General features: G+C 38.8%; 1 protein-coding gene across 4 annotated transcripts; it reads right to left on the bottom strand.

Annotated features, from left to right (window-relative positions):
* Positions 1–265: 265 nt before the first annotated feature.
* LOC109082917 (sodium/calcium exchanger 2-like) lies at positions 266–26082 on the bottom strand. Of its 4 annotated transcripts, XM_042756417.1 has the most exons (14): positions 25862–26082; positions 21181–21386; positions 16723–17053; positions 16004–16141; positions 15050–15277; positions 14670–14924; positions 13041–13484; positions 12035–12384; positions 4732–4835; positions 3282–3299; positions 3069–3181; positions 1683–1782; positions 1262–1531; positions 266–1184 (listed from the first exon to the last, which is right to left on the bottom strand). In XM_042756417.1, the coding sequence occupies exons 3-14, from the start codon at positions 17020–17022 to the stop codon at positions 808–810; spliced, it is 2697 nt and encodes an 898-aa protein (XP_042612351.1). In that variant the 5' UTR covers positions 17023–17053; positions 21181–21386; positions 25862–26082; the 3' UTR covers positions 266–807. The 4 variants fall into 4 exon arrangements, with proteins under 4 accessions (XP_042612351.1, XP_042612349.1, XP_042612352.1 ...); XM_042756415.1 differs by lacking the exon at positions 21181–21386; XM_042756418.1 differs by lacking the exon at positions 21181–21386 and having other exon boundaries at positions 16723–16968; positions 25862–26041.
* Positions 26083–26496: the final 414 nt, after the last annotated feature.

The raw sequence follows: 26496 nt of genomic DNA, 5'->3' as shown, positions 1-26496 counted from the left end.
TCGAAATTCTTCAAAGTGTACATTGTTGCTGTTTACTGTATATAAAAAGGAGAAAGAGAATGTCTGTTACAAATGGATAGACGTTAATGAAGGGAATTATAAATGAATGAGAACGATTCAAGCAATGGCCCTTGTGAGTGTGTAACTACATTACAGCAAAATAATCGTAACTGTAACTTCATTTTTCATTTCTAAAAGCAACATGTTCCAATCAGAATACCAAGAGCACAATAAGAACACATATTTCAATTTCTTAATGATTTTACTTAAATTTAAATGCTGAAATAATACATTTGAGTGAATTGATGAAGTGACTGCCTACAACAGACTTATTATCTGAGTAAATATATTTATGTGAATCATCATAATAATGATAATTATCACATACTTTCTTTATTTGATCAGCTTTACAAGGTAGGTCCCATACTGTCTGACATCATAAGTGAAACTGGCAAAAGAAGTTCAGTTTCACTTGTAAAAGAGTTTTTGATCATTTCTATGGTGAGCCATAAGTTTGTTAAAAGTCCTCCATGCCGCTGAGGGTCTGGTGGTGTCAAAAGTTTATAATACCTCTAATGTGCTTTGATGCTGAACAACAGCTGTACAGCAGTGCAGTCATTTCAGGTACATTTGTTTATACAGAATGTGATATCTACTTTATGTACATATTACCATGGAATATACAGTACATTGTGCATTTCTCTCATAGTTCAGTTCTCACATAACTCATTTCATCTGAATGCCATTCGTGTAAGTGTTTGTTTATCTGTGTTTGAGTCTGGTTGTTTTGTCTTTCTCTGTCTGTCCTCAGAAGCCGGTGATGTGACAGTAGGCCTCTAGGCTGGAGAATGTGATGTAGAGTAGCCACAAACCGAGGAACAATAGTAAAGTCAGAACCTTTAGCGTTTTGGGCCCGCCCAGCTCTCCCCCCACTGATGGCCGCCGTCGTAGCATCAGCACACCGATGTTGATGAAGGCGAAGATGGTGAAGAGTGTGACAGAGAATGCAAGTGAGCCGGGCTCTACGTGAAACACCTGACCTTTGGCCTCCCAGTAAATGGCTGAAATGGACCAGGCCACACCAATCCCCAGGAAAACATTAACAGCGTTGCTACCAGTTACATTTCCCACCGAAGCATCTGCATACTGATCCTGTTTAGCAGCGAACTTACTTGCAAATGTATCTAAAAAGAGGAAGGGGAGAGGATAGTTGGTTGCTTTAGTCATAGAATCAGACACACAAGCTATGACACAGATTTACCTGGTATGGAGGTTCCTAAGGCAACGAACACTACAGCAGTGACTGTGTCACGGAGGCCCACCGTGCAGCCGAAATGAGATGCCAAATCTCCAATGACGGCGGTTAGCAGCCCAATGGCCATAATGGACACAACAAAGCAAACCCAACCATTCCGGTATTCTGTGGGTGGAATGAACGCAAACAGAATCTTCCAGAACACTGTAACTGTGTGCATGAAATAATCACAGCACGATGGTTGCTGAGGCTCCCCTCCTTCCTCATCACTTTCTCCTGAAAGGAATGAGAGAAAAAGAGAAAGGTATAAATAAAACATGACCATCACCCGAAAGAATCTCTTATGAGTTTTTACGCACACAAACACAGCATAAATCATTTCACATATGTAGCAACACGCATAAACACTGAAATGATTTGATTGTACCTGCACTGACTGTTACCGCCTCGATGAACTGTTCTCTCCAGGAGTGCGTGCCAATTACGTCAGCAAGATTGGCATCCTTCAACAGGCGGTCTACTGTATTCTAAACACATATGTACACCACAGTGGAGCTCAGTGATTGAGAAATATACCCATTAAACACCATTCAATCAAACTGATCAATTACTCTGTAGAAGTTGGCACTCTTAAAAAAAAAAAAATCCTCTTTGTAATGTAAACATTATTCTTGAATGATTTGCACTAAAGAACTGTTCATGCTCAGTTCTTGTTCAGTGAAATTAACATTTTGTTTAATTGTAAAATCATAGGTTACTGTAGGTTGTGTATACAGCTTTAGTTTTAAAGCTTTCAAATGATAAACAAATGAAAACAGGAAGTTGAGATTTGTGATGAGGAAATGAGATTTAATTGCAATCCTCTGCAATCTGCATGCATTTAGGTGTGATTCAGTCAGAGATTATTTAAAGGCGGAGGTTTAGAGCAATCCCAACACACACTTCACACTGAGGCAAGTGGTCTACTACCGCATCTAAGACTCCATTAGGGGCCATTCCCTGTCGGACCTATGAGAGGGAAGGAATCACAGCTTATACAGTTTCTGCCTGCATGAGACAGACTAAACTGGGCACTCAGTTAATGTGTAATGTGTTACAAAAGAGGCCATGGATTATTATTATTTATCTTTTTTTTTTTTTCATTTGATCCTGACATAATAAAAGTTGTTTTCTCATTATCACAACTTGTTGAGTGTTATGGATATTTCAACAAAGCGTTTGCTTCACTTGAAGAAGCAATAAAGTCAAAACAATAAATTAATAAATATAGTCTAATCAATCACTGCTCATTTTTTTTTTCAGAGAAAGTATGCTAAACATTTTTATTTGTGTAATTAACATTTTCAACATCTTTTTTAAACATAATTAACATCTGTCTAACAACAGAGCATTCAACACCACAAGTGCAGACGGAGTGCCTTCATATATACATAGAAGATAACTATTCTAGCTCCTTTTATTCAACGCACTTTATTTTCCTTAACCATTTGAAATAAAATTATATTACATAATTTGTTTGTTATGTTATGTAGGATACACTGACCATCTGACCATTACTTGTAGGACAGCTTCTGATCAAAACAGACTTGTGATTTGATGACATCATTACTGCTTTATTCACTTGGACATTTGGTTAGTCTACAGTTAGAACTGCTGATGGATAACGGGTCAGACATCATGAGAAAACAACTTTTATTATGTCGAGATTACAAAACAATTAAGCTGTGATAGGAGAAAACAAGAAAAAAAACATCCATGTCCTCCTAAGGCAGTAGTTTGTTCCTGTATGTATACATTTGACCTGTGTGTGTACCTTGAAAGCCATGCTCTCCTCTATAATAACCTCTAACTTGCTGTGTTCTCCCAGTATGGGCTTTCCTTTCTCTGCTATACGTCTGGCCTCCTCCACTTCCGGACCAGGGGTGGCTGGGGAAAACAAGAGGGAGAGAAAAGGATAAATATTTGTAGACAAAACTGCATGTATACTGCAAAATAAATGTACAAAGAGTTAGCAGAATCATCTTACCCTGATTCAAAAGCAGATCTATATGCAGCATGCAAGTAGAAAATGAATCAATAAAAGAATCAGTAAATCGAATAATGAATAAACTGTATCTACACCATAGAAACCGTACTAATATGCTGGTTTGGTGCTTAAGAAGAATTTCTTCTTAGTAATGGTAAAAAAAAGTTGTGCTGCTTTATGTTTTTCTTTAAACCATCTATCTATCTTAGGGTGACCAGACATCCCTGTTTTCCCGGGACAGTTCCGGTTTTTGGTGTCCTGTCCCGGACTGTAGCTGTCCCCGGAAATGTCCCCGTTGCCTTTCATAGGTCACTTCGATGCTGCGGTTACGTCACCGTATGGGACACCCCTTGGTGTGACGAATGTCTGAAGCCCTGTACCATCCCGCCAATTTTATTGGCCAAATAGCGCTTAGCACCGCCCTACGTATGCGTACGCATAGTATACCTGTGTGCCGCATGCTGTTTCACTCCAGCAGTGCAAAGCTTGCTCAGGAATGAAAGCAGGTTGGTGTGAGAGCATCTGCACGCACAGTGAGGCCAAGAATTTTGGACAACAGCCTGGTGTCAAGAACAGCAGCAAAGAAAAACATCAAGGACAGACTGAAATTCTGCAGGAAGTACAGACAGCAGAAGACTGGTGCAAAGTTAGAAAGGTTAAAAGTGGGGTTGGTTTTCAACAAAGGGAGTGGGCTCTCTCATGATTCTGCCCAAAAACACTGCCATGAATAAAGAATGGTATCAAAACAAGAGTGACTTCTTCCAATGATCCATGAGCAGTTCGGTGATGATCCGTGCATTTTCCAGCATGATGGAGCACCTTGTCACAAAGCAAGAGTAATAAAGAAGTGGCTTGAAGATCATTACATTGAAATTTTGGATCCGTGGCCAGACAACTCCCCGGATCTCAATCCCATAGAGAACCTGTGGTCAGTCCTCAAAAGGCAAGTGGACAAGCAGAAGCAGAAGAACTAATAAGGCAAGAATGGATCGCCATCAGTCAGGATTTGGCCAAGCTAATATCCAGCATCCAGCATTATGTGCCAATAAAAGTCTTTAAAACTTATGATATGCTTATCATTGTTTTTCAGTATACCATAAAAAACGTGGGAAAAAAATCTACAAATACTGAAGAAGCAAACTTCGCAAAACACAAAATTTATGTCACTGCCAACACTTTTGGCCTTGACTGTAGGTGAAGCTGGATCTATTTACTGACACATGTCTAGTGTGTCCCCCTGTTGTGCTGTTGTTAATGATCTGAAACTGAACACTGGTCATAGAAATATGTGTGTGTGAGAGGGATAGAGGTGAGCAGGAGGCTATTGGAATCTCATGAAAATATAAAATGAAAATATACACAAGCATTCATAGAAATCTCCCACACAGAGAAAAATTGAAATACTCTAACATCTGTGATGATTAAAAAGAATAGTAACACACACACAGACCTGAGATGCCTCTCTTGAGCCATTTGGGTTCTTCAAGGACAATGTAGAAATTTTCTCGCTTCTCATATTCCTGCATGTTAATGATGCGCACCTGTAGTGCCTTCCTGCAGACATGCACACAAAGAACAAAGGACAAATAATAATTTCCTCAAGGTTTTACCTCTGAAATATTAAAGGAGACCTCAGCATTTAAATCACATCAGAGTTAGGCCTACATGAATACTTTAACACAGTGCATAAATAATTAACCCACACACAGATGAACTGAGACAAGTGTTCAATTGTGTACATGCTTTCTTCTCCACAAACCACTGTTGCATTGATCATTTAAGATTTATGTAATTTGTTTCAACAATAAAGGTAAATTTATTCAGTTTCCATAATGTGTGTTTGTGTGGCCTTTGACTGTGAATGTGTGTGGTATGATTTTGGCCTTTTTTGTCATGTGCTCTCTGAAGCTTCACTGTACACTTGACAGGACAGATTTCACCTCATCAGATTTCACATTCACATACTAAATTAATAAACAAAACCTACTAAATAAAATCCTGTCAAAATGGGTTCCAACTGTCAAAAATGTAAAATTGAAATATTAATGTGAATTTGTGCCAAATTGTTCAACAAAATATTTTTAAACTACAAGATCTCATTTATAATATGATGGTGCCACTAAAAATATCTCCAGATGAACTGAAGAACTAAAACATAATTTGTATGAGAATACAGAGACAGGTGAAAATACCCTGCATCAATGTAACCTTTCAGCCCAGGATAAGTCCTGGGTTAAAATGAATTTTTAACTTTAAATATATATATATATATATATATATTTGGATAACTGAAACTGAGAGTAATTTTGAAGCCTGAGTAGGATCCATCAGAGCACACATCAAACCAACAGTCCAAAGTTCAAAACCACAGCAGTGCACACAGAGGACTAGAGAATCTTAGAAACGATGTGATACACAAACATGCTAGAGTCTAAAAGTATTAGGCAGGGATTATAGGAAAACAGCATTAAAGGTAACAAAAATAGGTGTATGCAACTGCGATACCTTATTACTAGTACTCGGGTAGAAGAGACCTCTAGTGGTGCAAATGAAAAGTGACGGCATAGTGAGAAATAATAGAGGCTGTTTGTACACTAAGTGATGGCTATGTATAATGAGGTTTAATATTAGGTTATTACAGCTTAAAATTACAGTTAAAATTACAGCTCAGTACAGTATTTCAGATTATTGCGTTTTAAATTAAAAGTCTCATAATGCTTATTGTGCATTTGAAAAATGTCATTAAATCAGATTTTAAAACATGACATATGATATATAAACTGACATACAGTACCGTTAAAAAGTCAGTAGTATTATTTTTTTTTTAAGAAAATTTTATTTTATTCAACAAGGATGCATTAAATTTATCAAAAGTTACAGTAAAAACTTTTACATTGTGACAAATATTTCTGTTTCAAATAAATGCTGTTCTTTAGAAAAACATGCATCATGGTTTCCACAAAAATATTAAGCATCACAACTGCTTTCAACATTGATAACAATGAAACAAAAGAAATGCATCTTGCACACCAAATCAGCAATGAAGTAATAGATAAAAGTTTACCTTTGGCATCACAGTAATAAATTATAAATATAGAAAACTTTAATTCCCTTTCAGTCGGTCACTCTCGATGCCATGACGGTGACCGACGAATTGGGATCTAGCTTAGAGACACCAATCTACTTCGAGTGTAAACTAAATGAACCAATGCACAGTGGCATGCTATTATTGCATCCAGCTGCTGCTGATAACAGCGTGAGCATAAAAAAGCTGCAGTTGCAATGCATACTAGTTTTTCGTTTCGGAGCCGATGCGACAACATCGTTCTGCTCCTACCAAACAGCTTTGTGTGTGACAAGTTCAGTGCGCTCTAGGGAGCTTCTTGTGTTGGCGGATGGCACTTCAGTGGTGGTCGTTCCTGTGTCGAGTGGGTTGCGCACTTCAGGCTGCACTACCCCTGTCATGCTGCAAACGCACAGCACCTAAAAGAGCATTTCCCTAAAAGAGCCTATTTCTCTAAAAGAGCTTACGGGTGCGTCTTTGTAAAGACGACGTATCATCTTTTTAAAGATGCCGTTTCACCCATGCGTTTCTGGATGCGGTCATTAACTGGCGCCGGGTGATGGTCACGATTGCTGCCTCACGTGACTTGGCATTAAACACGCTGAGACGGTGTTCATCGATGAGTCATGTTCCCATTGCGGGAAGATGACCATCTCGGAGCTGTGGGCCAGGCTCTGTTTCCTCCAGGAGGGTGGAGCTCCAATGCCTCTGCTGCGATCTAGTGCTCGTTCTGTCGGCTGCCAGGCGAGGACTACTACCAGCAGTAGTATGGGTGGATCGGATCCGGAGATGTCAGCTATGCTTTCCCGGGCTACCGAGAGGGTTGGGCTCAAGATGAATACCTCGAGGTTGGATGATTGGTTTCTCGGGGTTGCCCGCACTGGTTCTCAGCGCCCCACCTCGGTGCCTTTCTTCCCAGAGGTGCATGAGGAGTTCACCAGGTCATGGACAGCACCTTTTTACTGCCAGAAAACCGATCGGCTAGTTCCTCCTCCCTCACCACCCTCGACGGTGATACAGCTAGGGGGTAAAACGGGGGTCCCCCCGATGGAGCGGTCCGTTGCGATGCAGTTGTGTCCGAATACCACCTCCACCCGGCAGGGTGAACCGTACCTCCCCTCCCGGTTCTGTAGGTACTCGTCTGACCTGTCCATCGATGCTTATACAGCCTGTGGAGAAGCTGCCTCTGCCTTACACGCTATGGCGTTACTGCAGGTTCATCAGGCCAAGGCACTGAAGGACCTGCACGAGGATGGTCACGATCCGGAAGTTCTGAAAAGAGCTCCGAACCGCTACTGACCTTGCACTCCAAGCGACGAAGGTCACCGTGAGTTCTCTGGGTCGTGTGATGTCCACACTTGTGGTCCAGGAGCGCCATCTCTGGCTGTGTCTGGTCGATATGAGGGACGCCAACAAAGTTTGGATTTTTAATGCCACTGTGTCCCAGACCGGCCTCTTCCACGACACAGTCGAGAGCCTAGCCCAGCAGCTCTTGGCAGCACAGAACCAGACAGAGGTGGTTCGTCACACCCTGCCCCGGTGGGCAGCTGCAGCCGGCAGACGGGTGGAGGCAGCAGTCACCGAGGGCAGCCCCCTGGGTCCGCTCCAGCGCCGTATCCGCAGCAGACTCCAGCAAGCAGCGCCGTGGAGCTGGCCGTAGGCAGGCCGCCCCACTCGTCCTGGTCCCCGTCAAACCCCGTGAAGGCACCTCTCCCTCCCCTGGAGGAAGGCCGGGTGGAAAATCTTGACAAGATGCGGTTTTCTTTGTCCCTTGGTCCCGGGAGGGCACGGAGAGTCGTGGATGGACCAACACCGGACCACACTCATCCTCCTCCATTGCCAGCAGGCAGCAGGGTGTGGTTCAAGAGTGTCAACAAAGGCCTACTCAGGCACCCTCTGCCAACCTGTGGAACCAGGTAAGTATTGCCCCGCACACTCAGACCCCTCTCCGGTCCACTTACAAGCCACCCGAGTTGGGTCCCTGTGTTCCACCTCGCTGCCCCACTGCAGTTATGGCAGTGGTTCTGTTGGTCCGGCTTGCACAGTATCTGGGTGCCTGGCTAGCGCTACCCAGCCCATCTCACTGTCTTCTGCGGACCATCAGCCTCGGCTATGCGATTCAATTCGCCCGGCATCCCCTCAAGTTCAGTGGCATCCGCTTCATGACAGTGAAGGCGGCAATGCTCCTGTCTTGCGTGCTGGCGGAGGATGTGATAGAGCTGGTCCCTCCAGCCGATATGAAGACGGGGTTTTACAGCCCCTACTTCATTGTACCCAAGAAAGGCCGCTTCACGTTCAAAGAATGTGCATACCAGTACAAGGTCCTGCACTTTGGCTGTCCCTGTCTCCCCGTGTCTTCACGAAAGTCATGAAGGGGGCTCTTGTTCCCCTCAGAGAGCAGGATGTTCGCATCCTCAACTATCTCGATGATTGGCTTATACTAGCACAGTAGGCGATCAGTTGTGCGAGCACAGGGACCTGGTGCTCCGGCAACTTAGACAGTTGGGTCTTTGGGTCAACTAGGAAAAGAGCAAACTCTCCCCTACACAGAGGATCTCTTTTCTCGGTATGGAGTTGGTTTCGGTCGAACAGACAGCACGTGTGCGGTCGGTGCTGAATGCTTGAATTCATTCAAGGACAGGACGGGGGTCCCACTGAAACTATTTCAGAGGCTCCTGGGGCATATGGCAGCTGCAGTGCAGTTACGCCGCTGGGGCTGCTTCATATGAGACCGCTTCAGCACTGGCTTCATGGTTGAGTCCCGAGGTTGGTGTGGAAGCGGGTTACTCACCGGTTCAGGTTACACCAGCCTGTCACCAAACCTTCACCCCGTGATCAGACCTTAGATTCCTCTGGGCCAGAGTGCCCCTAGAACAGGTCTCCAGGCATGCTGTGGTTTACACGGATGCCTCATTCACTGGCTGGGGGCCACGTACAACGGGCACGCAGTGTCGGGGTATGGACGGGCCCCCAACTGCACTGGCATATCAATTGCATAGAGTTGTTAGCAGTGTGCCTTGCCTTTAACCATCTCAAAGGGCGCTTACAAGGCAAGCACGTGCTGGTCTGAACACGGCAACCGTTGCCTACATCAACCAACAAGGTGGTTTGCGCTCCCGTCGCAACTCGCCCACCACCTTCTTCTTTCGAGTCAGAAGGTTCTGAGGTCACTGCGTGCCATTCACATTCAGGGTCTGCTCAACCGTATGGCTGACGAGCTGTCACGAGCTACGCTCCTGGGAGAATGGAGACTCCATCCCCAGATGGTCCAGCTGATTTGGAGATGTTTCGGAGCTGCTCAGGAAGACCTATTTGCCTCTCCAGAAACCTCTCACTGCCAGTTGTTCTACTCCCTGACCGAAGAAACACTCGGCACAGACGCACTGGCACATACCTGGCCGCGGGGCCTGTGCAAGTATGGGTTTTCCCCTGTGAGCCTTCTCGCACAGTCGCTTTGCAAGGTCAGAATCACCTCTATTCTTCCATATGCACCTAAACGGATGTTCATATGTGTAAGTGCTTCCAAACCTCCTTCGGGAAGGATGGGGCTTCCGCAACATTCTTGTTCTAAGTGGAACGGGTACATTTTCCAAGTGTTATCCAATCTCTCTGAGTGGGTAGTGCTATGACAACAGTGACTGGTCTTCTTGTTGCGAGCCCTGGCATACACCAAAAAGGGGCACAAGTGACTCGCACAGGACACTGGAAGGGGCAGCACCCATGGTGCTTTGGTAAGGATCCCAATTCGTTGGTCACCGACGTAATGTCGAGTGTGACCGACTGAAAGGGAATGTCTCAGTTACGTATGTAACTCTTGTTCCCTGAAGGAGTAAACGGAGATGTCCCGTCCCGTCGCCATGGCTGCTGTACCACCGCTGAGCGGCCGGGTCACCGGCTCGGCTCCTCAGCGAAAATCTGGTATGTGTTGCACCTGCTGACTTTTTATTCTCAAGCTGTGATCAGCAGCAGCTGGATGCAATAATCGCATGCCAATGTGCATTGGCTCGTTTAGTTTACACTCAAAGTAGATTGATCTCTCTAAGCGAGATCCCAATTTGTCGGTCAACAACTTGACGTCTCCATTCCCTCCTTCAGGGAATGAGGGTTACATACGTAACTGAGACTTTTCAAATTGTAATAATATTTCACAGTATTACTCTTGTACTGTCTAAAGTTTAATGTCAAATACATGCAGTTTTGGTGAGCATAAGATATGTACACAAAACCTTTTGAACTTTAATGTATGTTAACTTACAATACCTTATACATCATAAATGCACTGCATATGTTAGTGAAGTGTATTAATGTGTTGTAATGCTCCACAATAGCCCATAATTACAGGTTTTAAGTGCTACAGTCAGACTGCTTATTGAGATAATTACAAAAATACTCCACAATCAATACAACTAGGACTGGGCGATATATCGAATATTAGAGATAATATCGCAATAATTTTGATGACGATGTAAAATTTGAAAATATCGTGAATATCGAATATTTCAAATTCAAGCATACTTTCCCAAAAGAACGCGCTGAACGTCAAAAACAGAACATGTTAGTGTGGACTGCTCTACACGCCTCTACTAGGTGAGCTTTCATGAGTGCGGTTGCCAGATATCAAGAGTTCAAATCCCCGAATCAGGGTTTCGCTGTTACATAGATACATTTTCTTCCTGGTGTTTTGCTTATTTTAAGCAATCTGGCAACCATGCGCATGCAAACACTCGTTCCTCACTGCGGAACCGCTGCCGCAGATGATCTGGAAAACAAACAAGCTGGAGTTTAGCGAAAGCATCATTCAGCCGGTCTGTGTTCTGTCATGAGATCTCGACTGTACTGTTTGCGATTGTGGTCGCTGTATAAATGCACTAACACAATTGTTGTGTGAATAGAGAAAGATAGGCTATGGCAATATGGAATTACTAATAGGAATTTCACTGTTATGATATTCTTCATTTGTTTTACCAGTTTTCATAATATAGACTGAGAGTGTATAAGTCTTTTGTATTATATATCTATATATATATAATATATATATATATATATCTATATATATCCAGTGGGAACATAGTTTTATGCCACAGATATATATCTATCTGAGAGGGGTTTTTAGTGCCAGTGGGAACATAGTTTTATGCCACAGAGCTTCTCTTGAAACAGGAAACAGTAGACAGACTTGTGTACTTAGCTAAAAACCTGTAAAAAAATACTTATCCCAGTTTAATTATTTCCCCTCAGTTGTACAGTGTAAATTGTAAATTGCATGCACTAAAAAAGTTGACAGAATGCACTTTCTGTACTTGTTTTGCACTAGCCTACTTGAGTTACATATACATGTGTTCATTTAATAAAAAGCAGTAAGTGATCACTTGGTCTAGAGTTTTTTATTATTTAAATGCAAATGCAAATATATCAAAATATATAGAATATCGTAAAAAATTGACAATATTGAGATATAATTTATTTTTATATATCGCCCAGCCCTACATACAACACACATGCACTCATGCATTAAAGAGTATACACAACATTTTTTACACATATATAATTTATAATAATTTTTACATAAATTCATAAATTTATTTGAATTTGGCAGGAATTTATGTGTATCCAAGAAGTAAACAGAACATGCTCACATTTTGTGTGTAAAGGTAAAATTTGAATTTAAGATTTTAGTGTGAACTTTTACCTAGTCTGCTCATTGGTAAACTCTAGCTCTCCTTGTGTGTGCTCATAGTCAACACCTTGACGCGCAGAACCATCCTCTGTGTGATATGGAATCATCACAGTCCCGCGCACACCTGATGTCCGGTTCACAGGCACCTCTACCACACCTGAACTTTCACCCACGCAGAGCTCCTGCTGACTAAACGCGAAGACTCCTGCATGGTCATCATCCAAAATAGTTACGGTGGTTACGAAGGGTTCAACCAGTCGGGCACCATCAGTGTTGGTCCCGCCCTCACACTCTCGCAGGTTTGAGAGACGCACAAAGAAGTGTTCATCTTCCTCAAACACATCATCATTGATAATGCCCACCTGTAAAAAATATGCACATGCATGTTCAGTGTCACATGATAATTCACAAATCATTCTAATATGCTGATTTGATGTTTTTTAAAAAATGTTTTTGAATAAATTCTCTTATTTACTTTAAGGCTATGTATTTGAGTGAAAACAGTAATATTCAAAAATATTATTATAACTTTAAATAACTGTTTTTTATTTTAATATACACAAATCATTCTAATATGCTGATTTGATGCTCAACAAACATTACAAAACTATATATTTTATTTTTCAGTGTCACATGATAATTCACAAATCATTCTAATATGCTGATTTGATGCTCAACAAACATTACAAAAATATATATTTTGTTTTTACATGCTACATTTGAATCATTAATTCACCAAGCTGTTTCTTTTAATCAGATTTTTTTTCATCATCAGTCATCATGTTAATTAGTTAAATTGTTATTTTAGCATCATTTTCTTTTTATTGCTGTTTTGGATTATATCAATTTGTGTTAACTGAGAAAGAACTGATTCATTTTCAATGTGAGTCAAATACGACCGAACAAAATAACACAATGACTTACTCTGCAGACTGTATTGATTTAATTAATTGAAAAGAAGCATTTCAAAAGAACATTCTGTTCATGATCAAACATAACCACTTTGTGTTTCTCTAACCTTTATTTCTTTCCGTGTCTCTCCAGGCTGAAATACGATCGTTCCCTCACAATACTCGTAATCTGCCCCAGAACTGGCTGACCCATTCTCTGTCCTGTAATCGACGTGGAAGGTTCTGGTGCCGGTTCCCCCCTGTAAGCAGACCCATAGACTGATGCTCTCACAGTTCTCACTGCACTGATACTGTGCCTGCTCAAAAGCGATGTGAGAACAGGTGGCCAGGTCATTCTCAGCTGAATCTCCAGCTGCTCGTTTTGCCTGTTCAGCTGCTGCATGTTTCTTTAGTACGTTGCCAGCACCGATCATTATGCGTGTTGCCTGCACCCGGTAAAAGGCCCGGCTCTTATGCTGTTTCTGCATGGTGGTGTAGTTTGCCATCTCAATCAGCTGATCCAGGTCTTTATCTGGATGCTTCTCTCTCAGTTCCTTAAGCATGCGGATCACCTATAACCACAGACAGTCATGGTAACCTCCAAAAATGTTTCATTTCAATTTTCTGTTCAACATCTTTATATGTGAGAAACGACATCCAGTCGGTCTTTATTGTAATACAAACTCTGTTAGAGTGATTAGGTTTGTATCAACCTGTTTATTTTGCAGTAATTACAGACTGATTGTACATTATCCCACTTACTATATGATTAGTCCTACTATAACTATTCAAAAAATTACTATATTGAAAGTCTCTTACGCTTATCAAGGATGCATTTATTTGATCAAAAATGCAAAAAAAAATCAGTAATAATGTGAAATATTATTACAATTTAAAATAACTGGTTTCTATTTTAAAATGTAATGTATTCCTGTGATGGCAAAGCTGTTTTTTAGCATCATTCAGTGTCACATGATTCCAAAAAGGATAATTTGGTCCTCCAGAAACATTTCTTATTATTTTTAATGTTGAAAACAGTCGTGCTGGTTAATATTTTTGTGGAAACTGTGATATACTTTTTCAGGATTCTTTGATGAATAGAAAGTTCAAAAGAACAGCATTTATTAGATATATATAGATATATATATATATTTGTAATATTATGAATGGTTTTACTGTCACGTTTATCAATTAAAAACAAATATACTAAAAAAAAAAAAAGTTTTGAATAAAAATATATAAATTTGCAAATAATGGGGAAGGTGGCAGCATATGAAAAAAATGGATGTTTATGAGAGAAAGTGGAGTAGATATTTGACGTTACGTCCTGGTGGTGAGACACATTGTAAGAGTGTGAATAATTTATTCTGTCTTGTTCTGTGCTTTTTGTTTTTATTTTAAGTTAATTTCATTTATTTGTGTTTATTGGATTTATGCTAGCAATCTACATAAAACTGTGACTGACATGTTATTTGGGTGGGTTAGGGGGAAGGCGTTTGACTAAAAAAGCTGGCTAAAAACGCTTTGGTGGACACAGGGCCTTAATTATCTGTAAATGAAATGTATTGTTTTGCCCACTGAAGAAAATAAAAAATATGAATCATTAAAATACTAATTTGCAAATCATTATACAAAGATATTTGACCAGATGACCAACAAGAATCCCTGAAGCACCTGGAATCCACTGGAACACAAGAACGTTTACCACAATTTCACTCATAGAAGAAACTCATTATGGTATTGATTTGCTCTCTCACCTCCTCTCTGTCCTGTTCGGGTTCTTTGGTTTTCTCCATATTGACACTAGTGGTGCTGTTTTGATATCTTTCTCCCATGATGGCATCAATGCCTCTGGGTGCTAGGTCACCCTCCATCTCCACAATGATACCATGACGTTTATTGGCACGGTAACGCTTGTGCAAGTACTTGTAAAAGAGCAGGCGCCGGTCAGCGATCCAAGCCATTACCACACACACAGGAAAGAAGAAAAGAGTGACCAGAGCCTCCCAGACCTCACACACAGACAATAAAAGAAGTTAATTAAATTAGGCAAGACATTTACCAACACACACATATGTACTGTAAATATCTACATCCACATTATATAAACATGTCCTGCTTACAGACACACACACACCTGTACGATGCCAGGGCTTATAACTGCAATGATGAGGTAGAGCCAGATATAGGCGAAGATGCTCCAGAATGCAGTAATAAAGAAGACTCGGAGATGTTTAATCTTCCTCACCTCTCCATCAGGTATCACCCACACACACACTCCGATTATCACAAACATGTTAAATGCAGCACTGCCGACTATGGTGCCAGGACCCAGTTCTCCTGACTCAAAACCATGTCCACACACCTGTCACACACAGACAGAGCAGAAAACAACACTACAATGTGTCCAAAGCAAGTAATAATGTATAATAATATACAATATATTTTAAAGTATGACACATACACTTCAGGTGCAAAAAAAAATCGTCCTTGTCTGAAGAAGAACCATGGCTCAAAATGTTACCTTTGGTGAGAACATTTTATTTTAAAAAATTCAACTTTTGGAGCTATGGTGTGCAATCTTTTTCTTTCTTTTTTTATTATTTTTTTTTTGTGGTTGAACACATTCATTGAGTTTTTTTTTTGCCTGCTAGATTTCTGTACTTTTCGTTAAGTTATAGTAATTATTTTAGGGACTTTATACACTATTTGTTTTTGTACTGGAATTTAAACCAATGACAGTAGTATAATTTGTACTACCCTGCAGGTTGCTTTATTTCTTTTATTTATTTATTTATTTTTATTTTTTTTTAGAAAAGATTGAATTCTTGTAAAAATTAGACATATCTTGGGAATAATTTCTTAATTCTCCAGAAGCATTTTAAGAGACCGACCCCTGTGTCAAACCACATTGAGTTAAATGATGTTTTTACATGAATGAAAAGCAGCTAAAGTCATCACTGTGATGAGGTGAGTGTGTGTCAGTCGTTTAACATTAACCTGAAAACAACAACACCTAGGCCTTTACATCTTTTGTGCAAAACTACCGAGTGATGCAAGTTGCTGGATGATTTAAAAAATGTGTGTATACCTCTATTATTGACAGCAGGATCTCAGGGGCTGATGAACCCAGAGCCATCAGAGTGAGGTTGGAGATAGTTTCATTCCAGATTCTTACTTTCATTACTGTCTTTTCTCCATTTGCACCTGTCACAGTCACTTCCTTCTCCTATAAGACACATCAAGGATTTAATTTTTTTTTTTATTTTGGTCATAGAGCCCACCAATATGATATCATGTTGGAAGTCACCCTTATCATGATAAAAGTACGGAATCACAAAATAATAGTCTTTTTAGCTGGAAAATTAATGAAAAAAAAAATTAATGAATTTTTTTTTAATAACAATGCAGTAAATCTTATTTGTTTTTTAAAGACATTAATACTTTTATTCAGCAAGGATGCATTAAATTGATCAAAAATGAAAGTAAAGACATTTATAATGTTTATTATGTTTAAAAAAATATTTCTATTTCAAAAAACTTTTCTATTCATTAACGACTCATGTAACACAATTTACACAAAAATATTAAGCAGCACAACTTTTTTTTTAGCATGGAAAATAATAAGAAATGTTTCTTGAACATCAAATCAGCATATTAGAATGATTTCTGAAGGATCATGTGTTTACTGTATTTTTTCATCAGATAAATAATGTCTTGATAAGCATGTTGAATGTTTTGTGTGCGTCTGTATAGATAGTACATTAGTTAATTGACTTTTTGTTGTGTTTATTTTGTGCTGCTGTGCACCTGTGAGGTGATGACCTCGATGGCAGCCATGAAGCGATCAGCAATGATGGACACACCCAGGAACATGTAGAGAAGAAATGCAAAGTAGATCACTGCTCTTAGTGCCTGCATTGCCAGTGAGGGGTCATGTGGCAGCCACACAGGAAGTAAAATCCCTGGTTGACATTTGACTTTCTCAGAACAGGATCTTTTGGGGCCATCTGCACTACTGTTGCTGTTCCTATGAGTACCTTCACCTGCACATACCTGTGAAGAGTGAAGGAGAAGGAGGAGAAGGTGGAAGAGTAGAAGAGGAGCCATGACCAGATATGACGCCCAGAATGGCTCTCCTCTTGTGGTTGGAAGATTGACAAAGAAAAAAGGAGAGTGGTTTTATTTTTATACAAAGCATGCTCAATCAAGCAAAATGCATATATATGATTTTTGGTTATATAGTGCAACAATTAACATAAGACAAATTATTTATTAAGAAATTCTGCTTGTGTTTTTTTAATAAGGCTCAATGTCAACATGTGGATCCCACATGAATAACAATGTAGTTGAGTGTGTGAGGCCATATCAGTCCCAATCTAAACGAAAGGTCTTATCAGTGGTTCATTAGTCATGCCTGGCCCACGCTGGACACAGGCAGTCCAACCTAATGGATCCATGAGACAAATACTACAACTGGACTGGCAGCAGTGGCACCATTAAAATGAAAGTAAGACATAAACACACATCATGCTTTCAGCTTTAAATAAATAAATTATTAATAAACTATTAACTACAGGAAATACTAATGGTTGCAAAGCAGCAAAAGAAAAGTCTTTTTTATAAAAAATTACCATAAAATGTAACTTAAATGCAAACAGAGGGAGAAAGAGTGAAACAGACAGTAATATAAAAAAAATGAAGATAAACACACTGGGGAGCATGGGCCAGTGTGTTTTTAATTGATCAACAGTGACAAAACGGTTCTATTCAAATGTTCAAGGAGCTCTAAACAAATGCTGTTTAAGTATCCTGAAAAAATGCACAAAAGCATGAAGCGGCACAACTGTTTTCAACATTGATAATACTAAGAATTGTTTCTTGAGCAGCAAAAGCACATTAAATGATTTCTGAAGGATCGTGTGACACTGAAGGCTGGAGTATTGATGCTGAAAATTCAGCTTTGTCATCACAGAAATAAATTACTTTAAAAATATTCTAAGAGAAAACAGTTAATTTAATATTTCAAATTTAATCTTAATTGTCCTAAAATGTATATATTAAATATGAGGAATTTCAATAGAGTGCTTACATGCACCAACAGCTCTGACATAACACATCTGTTTATACATTTTTCATCTTAATTTCTCCCTTTCTTTTTTCCTCTAATCGTTTCTTCATGTCACCCGTCACCTGTGTGGTAGAGATTGAGAGTGACGTGCTGGACTGAACCATGTGGTCATATTTCACTTTCTAGGCTGCACTATGGTTACCTGGACCTCAGCTTTACTGTGCTACTCTACACCACTGTTCAAAAATAACCTGCGTGTTTAAACATGTCTTGTATGTTTTTTGTAGATGTTGGGTGACAGTGCATGTGTTTGATTGTGTATGTGTCTAAGTGAGCATGTATACATTTAATCCCTTACAGTTATGCATGTGTATGTTTGTATGCAGGTAAGTGTGTGTGTGCTGAAACAGAAATTTCTCCGATTACCACGATGACACTGTTTCAGTCTGTCAGTGCCGCTGATAAGTGATTGGCTGGATTGGCTTACACACAGAGCTCTGACAGCTTAAAAGGAGTTAGCACCTTTTAGTGGTTAAGATTACCAACACCAGAGAGAGAAAGTGACAGAGGGACACAGAAAGGGAGATAGAGGGAGAAAAGGAGAGGATCTGTTCTAGGAAATGTGAGAGTGACAAAGGAAAATGAAGAGGACGGTTAGATAAAGTGAAAGGAGAGGAAATATCCACAATTTTACTAAATGCCTCATTTTCAGCTGAATTGCTACCATAAACATTTAATTACTAACTACTTAAAATGATACGAAAATAGTTGAAAATAAATTCATTTAATAATGGTTGTAATGTTGGCACCACTCTTAGGTTAAAAACAATTAAGTTTAACTTCATTTTTCAATATTAGTGAGTTTAGTCAACATCCATCTAATCTTCAATATAGATTCCATGAATTAATTTTCAATTCTTAGCCACACACTGACAACTACTGAGCTACTGCTGCCCTGTGGATTGAAAGGCGTTTATGAGAGTGAGTGTGCTTTAACACCTTCTCTCTCTCTAGTAGGCTCTATCGTATTTGCCATCCAGTACTGATTACACACACACTCACACGCACTTGACTACGTAATAGTGGAAGAAAAACGTGAAACAATTGACCTAGAGTTGTGTAAAGCAGCCACATACACAAACACATTTATAGAAAGCATGATATACTGTATACTGTACCTCACCATAGTATGAACACCACGATGCTGTCCTTTATAAACACTTACACAAACAATACAAATAAACTAAATAATTGAAAACTAATTTTATGCAGTTACTTTTTATTTTTTATCTATTATTTATGATATTTTGGATCCGTCCAGAAAGGTTCAAAGATACTGTAAAAGTCTGCCAGCATTCTAATGCTTTAACAAATAAGTTTAGTCAATAATGAACCCTTAAATCAGTCACAGAAATCTATCATAACATCAATAAATCCCAATAGCACTTAACCATAGCCAGTCAACTTTATTTGACTGTCCATGTGTGTCCCAAAAAAAAAAAAACTTTAAGTCAGTCTTTTAAAAGTCAGTACTAGAACACAGTGTTCCAGCTGTCTCCAAGGAACACCTGCCAATGAGGTAAACACACACACACACACACACACACACACACACACACACACACACACACAGTGATCAGAGATCTGCTTACAGTATCAATACACCATAATCTCAGTACATTGCCCTCTCTTTTCTCCTGTCTCTCTACTCACCACCAGCACACACACACCTCTAATTATCAAACTACATATATAGTTGTCATTAAACACACTAAACTAGAACTGTAACAACTTACCAAATTACAACAAAGTAGATTGTGACACATAAAATGTAAATTATGTTCACAGTAGAATTAAAAATCTGGGGCCAGTATGCTGATTTGGTGATCAAGCATTTATTATTATTATTATTTTTATTATTATTATTATTATTATTACTATCAATATTGAAACCAGTTGTGCTGCTTAATATTTTTGTGGAAAACCTGATACTAGTTCAAAAGAACAGCATTTGTTTGAAATAAAAATATTTTGTGACAATATAAATGTCTTCACTGTCACTTTTAAGCAATTTTTAATGAATTCAGTGGATCCTGATGATGATGCACGTTAAATATGACATCAGCTTGTAAGTTATTTTATTTATTTCTTTTTTGGTTGTAGCAGAATAAAGATTTTTTTAACCAAATAATTTTATACAAACATCTGCTCTTGTGTCTGACCTGGTATTTTAATCAGAACCACTCACAGTCATGTGTACACACTCACCAGGGCACAAGCACACAGACGGTGCACAGACGGTGACTGACACACTAACATGGGCACTGAGAAACTCAACTCTTGCTTTCATGGTCTCCATCCATGCATTAAATAATTAACCTGTTGCAGATCGATCTAAGATCAGGTGGTTAACTTATGACATATTTAGATCAAGTGTTCGGATCGGAGACTGTGTGTGATCATTTGACCTGGAATCACGTGATTGACCTGTTGCAGTTTTGCATGTTGCAAATTACATGGTCCTCTATAAGTGGGACGCACCAAACCGAGACCAGCAGATCACTTCACAGATCTAACATAAGACAAAGACGAAGCAGATCAACAGACGTGCACATGTGAGACCAGCATTCATGCTCACACATACATAGACAAATAAACCAGACTGCATTAGACTGAGAGAGACACACATACAGTTAATACACACTGATCAGACTGCTGCAGGAAGGCTGAGAGCTCAGGTCTTGTGGTGTGTGTTACGGTGGCCCCTCATCCTGGCCAGTGTTACTCTAGAAGGATCTGCAGTCTCAACTTCACCCGCCACTCATCACGACACTACCGTTATGCAATATTTAGCACTGCACTCACACACCAGATACACACTCATGCTCAGACAAATGCAGTCTAAATCACATTGTGTCTGACCAATACATATGAACATAAACTTCTGGACTGGAAGTTTGGAACGGCTGGAATAAAAAAATAATACAAAACATTTGTGGTGGGATGACACTTTTTAGTAAACTCTGACTGCGGTTCTAGGCTGAGATTCATGCGCACCAATACAGGAGCTGTTGACCATTTGGTTAAGATGACATTTGCTATTGACGTTTTGATTTCCTCTAAAATTCTATAATGAAACACAGAATATGTAAATGCGGTTGAGGCAGCTCGAGTCAAAACAATCTCACATGACTTACTAGTGCCTCATGGGGTGGTATTTTGAGGTGGGTGGACTCAGGTAACCTCAAGAGGCAAGATTCAGGTAGAGCTCTGAGTGAGAGCCAAAGCGATGGCAAGACTTCAGCAGCAGCTACAGAGCTTCAGCTCAGGACCTGCAGCGTTTCATTATCATCCCACTTTGAAAGAGACGAACTGGAAGTCAAGAGTGTGCCTGTGTAGGAAGCTGTGGTAGAAGCACACCAAAGGAAATGTAGTGAACAACAACCTGCATGTCATATACACATATTAATACATTGGAAACATAGAATGATGAAATGTAGAGGACAGGTATACTACAGTTAATGTCTGATTTTTTTTAAATATACTTTTATTCAGCAAGGATGCATTAAATTAATCAAAAGTGACAGTAAAAAAAATTAGTTTTTAGAAAAAAATACATTTCATATAAATGCTGTTCATTTGAACTTTCTATTCATCAAAGAACTATAAAATATTTTTTTTGTTTCCACAAAAATATTAAGCAGCATAACCATTTTCAGCATTGATAATAATAATAAGAAATGCTTCTTGAGCACCAAATCAGCATATGCCGGGCACACACTGCACTATTTTCAAAGTCATTGCGTCGCTGCTTTTATCACACTGCACGACTGTCTGGGGTACCATCTAGTTGCTGTTGTGTGCACACAACTTGACGGATCAGGCGACAGAGGGTCACATATTACATAACTTTTCAATAGGAAGAATCGTCGAAAACTCCATCTGGTCTTCAAACTATATTTCACAACCAAACACATGTGAGAATTGATACGGGAAACAACGTAGGATCACAAGAGAGACAGACATTCTTGCGTGAGAATGGATTTATTTCTGACAAAAACGGTAGCCTGCAAAAAGCTTGCAATCCAAGTTGTCTGTATTTGCAGATGATTTTTCTTTTTTTAATTAACACAAGTATATGAAGGAGAATATGTGACACTTAAGGTAAAGCACTTAAAGTAACGGCTGCTGAAAATGCACCTTTACCATCACTGGCATAAATTACATTTCAAAATATATTAAAATAGAAAACAGTTATTTTAAATTGAAGCAATACTATACAATATTACTGTTTTATCAAATACATGCAGCCTTGCTGAGCATAAAAGACTTCTTTCAAATGAATTACTAAGAACATTTATTTAACATTTTATTTAAGCATGACTAGCATAATTATTTGCAAATGAATTCTTGTTCTTCGCAGGTCTTATATTACAAAAAAAAAGTACTAACAGTATGCTGAAATACTGGCCAGTATGATAAGTTGTTAATGTTACAGATAATAACAAATAAACAGCCATTATTATAAATATATAATACATAGTTTAAATGCTGAAAGTATATTTAATGTACAGTATAAAAGATGGATAAATAGTCTCTTTAAAATATTTTCTGTAAGTGCTCATAATGATAATGGTGGAGCACTTGGATGCTGGTTAGATTCAGAACAGAACTCAGAGTGTTATAACCAATAGATTTGAATGATTAGTTGGGTGTTAAATAAGACAGTTTGTTATAGCACATTTCCAAGTAGCATTAAAAATAATCCACAACTCTGCTATTATTATATGTTAACGTGGTGTAAAAGCAAATTGCTGTTTAAGGGTTAAATCTTTGTATAATAAAGACTATAGCATCCATCACACACACACACACACACACACACACACACACACACACACACACACACACACACACACACACACACACACACACACACACACATTTGTTCCACAACAACAAGCATGGTGAATCACAGTACACATTCCATCACAGAAAACCACATTTTTCATTTAAAAATTTTTCAATTTATATTTGTTAAGTATTTGATTGTATTATGTGAGCTGAACCACCATTGATGTCCTCTAATTTATACAGATTTATACTAGCTCAACCCTTCTGTCCATATTTCCTCCTGTGCCAATGTACTCTAAAGAGATCCATTTCACTCTTACCTCACTCCCAGAGTATCACATTCTGAAGGCAATGCAAACACTTCATTACCTGTCCGAAGAGCAGAAAAAAAACACCTGTCTGGCTGCATGCTCAGGGCTACTTAACAAACCACATCCTACTTACCAGCCTAAACACAGAGAAATAATGAGTGTGTGTGCAAGTGAGTGAGAAAGAGGGAAAGAGAGAGAATGGACTGGATTACTAGTGCATGGAAGTAGCAAAACATTTGCAGACAGAGTAAACCAGCAACACTTTGTTCAAAGGTATTTAATAACACAAAACTTTTGTGCTAAAACACAAAAAAACAGTTTTCATCATTGAAAGAAAGTGAGTGAAAATAAAAACTAAAGCAAAGTTTAAGCCAACCAAGGAGGTTAAACTCATACAACTATCTACTAGAAGAAAAAAGACCATATCAGGAAAAGGAGGAAGGGTTTTGTTTTTTTCTGTTCTTGAAAGTTTATTAAAGTTTGAATTTAAAGGATTTATTTATTTTAAGGGTTTATTTATTATTATTCTAAATCTGACGAAAGCCTGTGTGCCCAAATGCATTGGTTTAAAATTAAGTAAAATTAAGTGCAAGTGTTGCTTGCTGGATTACTTTTTGGAGGAAAAGACTTGCACATTTACCAAATCTGCACATATTTTAATAAAAAATACTGTAAAAACATGTTTTTTATAATTTTAAATGACTGCTTCCTATTTTACTTAATTTAAAATGTAATTTATTTCAGTGGCAAAGCTGAATTTTCAGCAGCCATTATTTCAGTCTTCAGTGTCACATGATCCTTCAGAAATCATTCTAATATGCTAATTTGGTGCTCAAAAAACATTTCACATGATTAAGTGTTGAAAACAGATGTGCTGGCATGGAACATTAGTGTATGCACATCTTTAACTCAGCATGTTTATGGTGTATGTCAATGTGCTGCTGTAAAGACTGGACTCAAGCTGAGTCTCATGTTTCTGTCTCTTACAGAACTTCACGGATACTTTACCGTTTAGTGGTGCCCCTCCATCCAGGGAGGTTAACCACTAACCTGTGTGTGTGTCTGTGTGTGTGTGTGTGTGTGTGTGTGTGTGTGTGTGTGTGTGTGTGTACATGTGCCCATGTGGGAGATGCTGCTATTGGATAGTGTCTGTTGTGTTTGCATTTCCAAGTGATTGCTCTGTAGGAATTTTTGAGAAACAAGAGAATTGTTGAAACACAACACTGGAAAACAGTGTACAGTTAGGAATGCAAATTCTGGGACTGATAGATGTTAACGTAACTGGAGAGGATCAATGAGTTACTTTCTCTTGCATGGATCTTCTGTCACATGAACCCACACTCATTTGTCCACACTTTTCTCTGTAAAAGACAGTCTTCAGGACAGAAACACTTCTGCTCATCCTCAAACATTCTCATCATCATCATCATCCTCACCACGACACGATCATGTGTGCAGTCTCCCTGCAGACATGTTTACCCACGTTACTCGCTGACCGCACCAAAGATTGTAACTAAATATTCTGTTCTTTTTTTCCATTTCGAAAGACAACACCTTTTCTGAGCGAGACGGGTTACCGTTTAACCAGGTCCTCTTTGACCGCACACAGACTTCCACCAGACATTCGTGACTTTCATGTAATTCAAGACTTTAAGTATTACTCTGCTACAGAAATTTTTAACAGGCCACTGTTAAAAATGTAATTCAATTGAGTGGACAATAGTAGAAATTATGAATAATAATAAAATTATAACTTTAAAAAAAATCTAATGAGATATTCAAGAGTATTGAGGGAGTTGTGCTGTAAAGTTGCCTAGTTAAAATATATAAATCCTGCATTTATAAATTCAACATTTCAGCCAATCGACTATCCTCAAACTGATCTGTTTTTTACTAGTTTATATCATACTTTCATGCACCTACAAATGATTTGGGTGTGCCAGCAATATATATTTATTCTGTAAAATATGTTTATAATGTGCTTCAAAAGGTAAATTATCATGTATTATAAATTTGACTGAATCAACCTGAGTACATTAGGTAATGGCAAAGAACGTTATTCTTAAGAGTCAGATCAGCTGAAGTTACCAACTGCTGATTTTCAGTTCTTACATTGTAGTTTGTTACATTAACTATCATTGCAATCATTGTTAGATCACAGATAATCAGCTTGATGGACAAAAAAAAAAAAAAAAAAAAAAAAAAAAAAGATACTTCGATCTATCTAGGTTTTCCATTTATGATTTTATAATTGATTAAAAGGCAAGCAGTGAGTGTTAGAGCTGTATCTCCGGCCATTGAGAGAATTAACCTACAATTTTAAAAATCAACGCCAGGAGAAATAACTGCCATTTTGCACGTTTTCCTGTGTAGGGTGAAAATGTCTAATTTTTAGCTTTCATAGACTCCTACAGACCTAAGACCTGAGGTGGAGCGGCTCATTAATAACTTGTGTAAAGCAGCCACAGACTGAACTGCACATGCGAATGGCCACAGGTGCGACTCTATGAGTTAACAGTACAAACACAGCTAAACACTTAAAAACATATGAGTTCACTTCATTCTGCGGTTTATTACGACATACACAAATAAGTTGTCTAGAGCGTATTCTTTCCTGACAGATATAGTGGCAATTAGTGGACCAATGTGCATGCCATACAGCACTCCAAAGCCCCAGTAAATGTCTTTATCTAATGTATTCAACAGAACTTACCTTAACATCTATGGCAGAGCTCAGAATGGACAGACATGACCGGGGGTCAGTAGAGGATGTTGCTCCAGTGCTCAGGTGAATAGCGCCATTCGTTTTCGTGGTGTGTCTGTTTCTGTCCTGAACTATGCGAGCATCCCAAACAAGCGCGCATCCTCCAGGCGCACAGCACGCGACCGACTGCGCAACAGCTCAACGCGACGCTCTGATTGGTGCGTCCAACACGTCGCCCTCACCTGAACACTGGCCTTTACATAATACGCCATTACAAACTGGAGCAGAGCCAAAGGTTAAAATCACCTATATACACAAATATAAGGCTTTGTAAAGTTTATTAACTAATTATTACTTGTAATAATTAAAAGCTTTTAAAACCAGCGATACATTTTTTCTTACAGTAACTGTTCCATGCAAAAATAGATAAATATATATTTATAGTTAGGCTATAAGTGATTAATATTTTATATATATATATATATATATATATATATATATATATATATATATATATATATATATATATATATATATATATATAATAGTTATGTTTAAATAGCTATAAAAGTGACACTGTTTGTGAACTGCCCTTACAATAATTTACCATAGTAATCATAGTAACTGCTGTCACAAAAAAAGAC

The sequence above is a fragment of the Cyprinus carpio genome, chromosome A5 (genome assembly GCF_018340385.1).
Source record: "Cyprinus carpio isolate SPL01 chromosome A5, ASM1834038v1, whole genome shotgun sequence".
NCBI classification, from domain to species: domain Eukaryota; kingdom Metazoa; phylum Chordata; class Actinopteri; order Cypriniformes; family Cyprinidae; genus Cyprinus; species Cyprinus carpio.
Note: the sequence above shows the minus strand (reverse complement) of the source record. Positions and strands in the feature narration are given on the sequence as shown.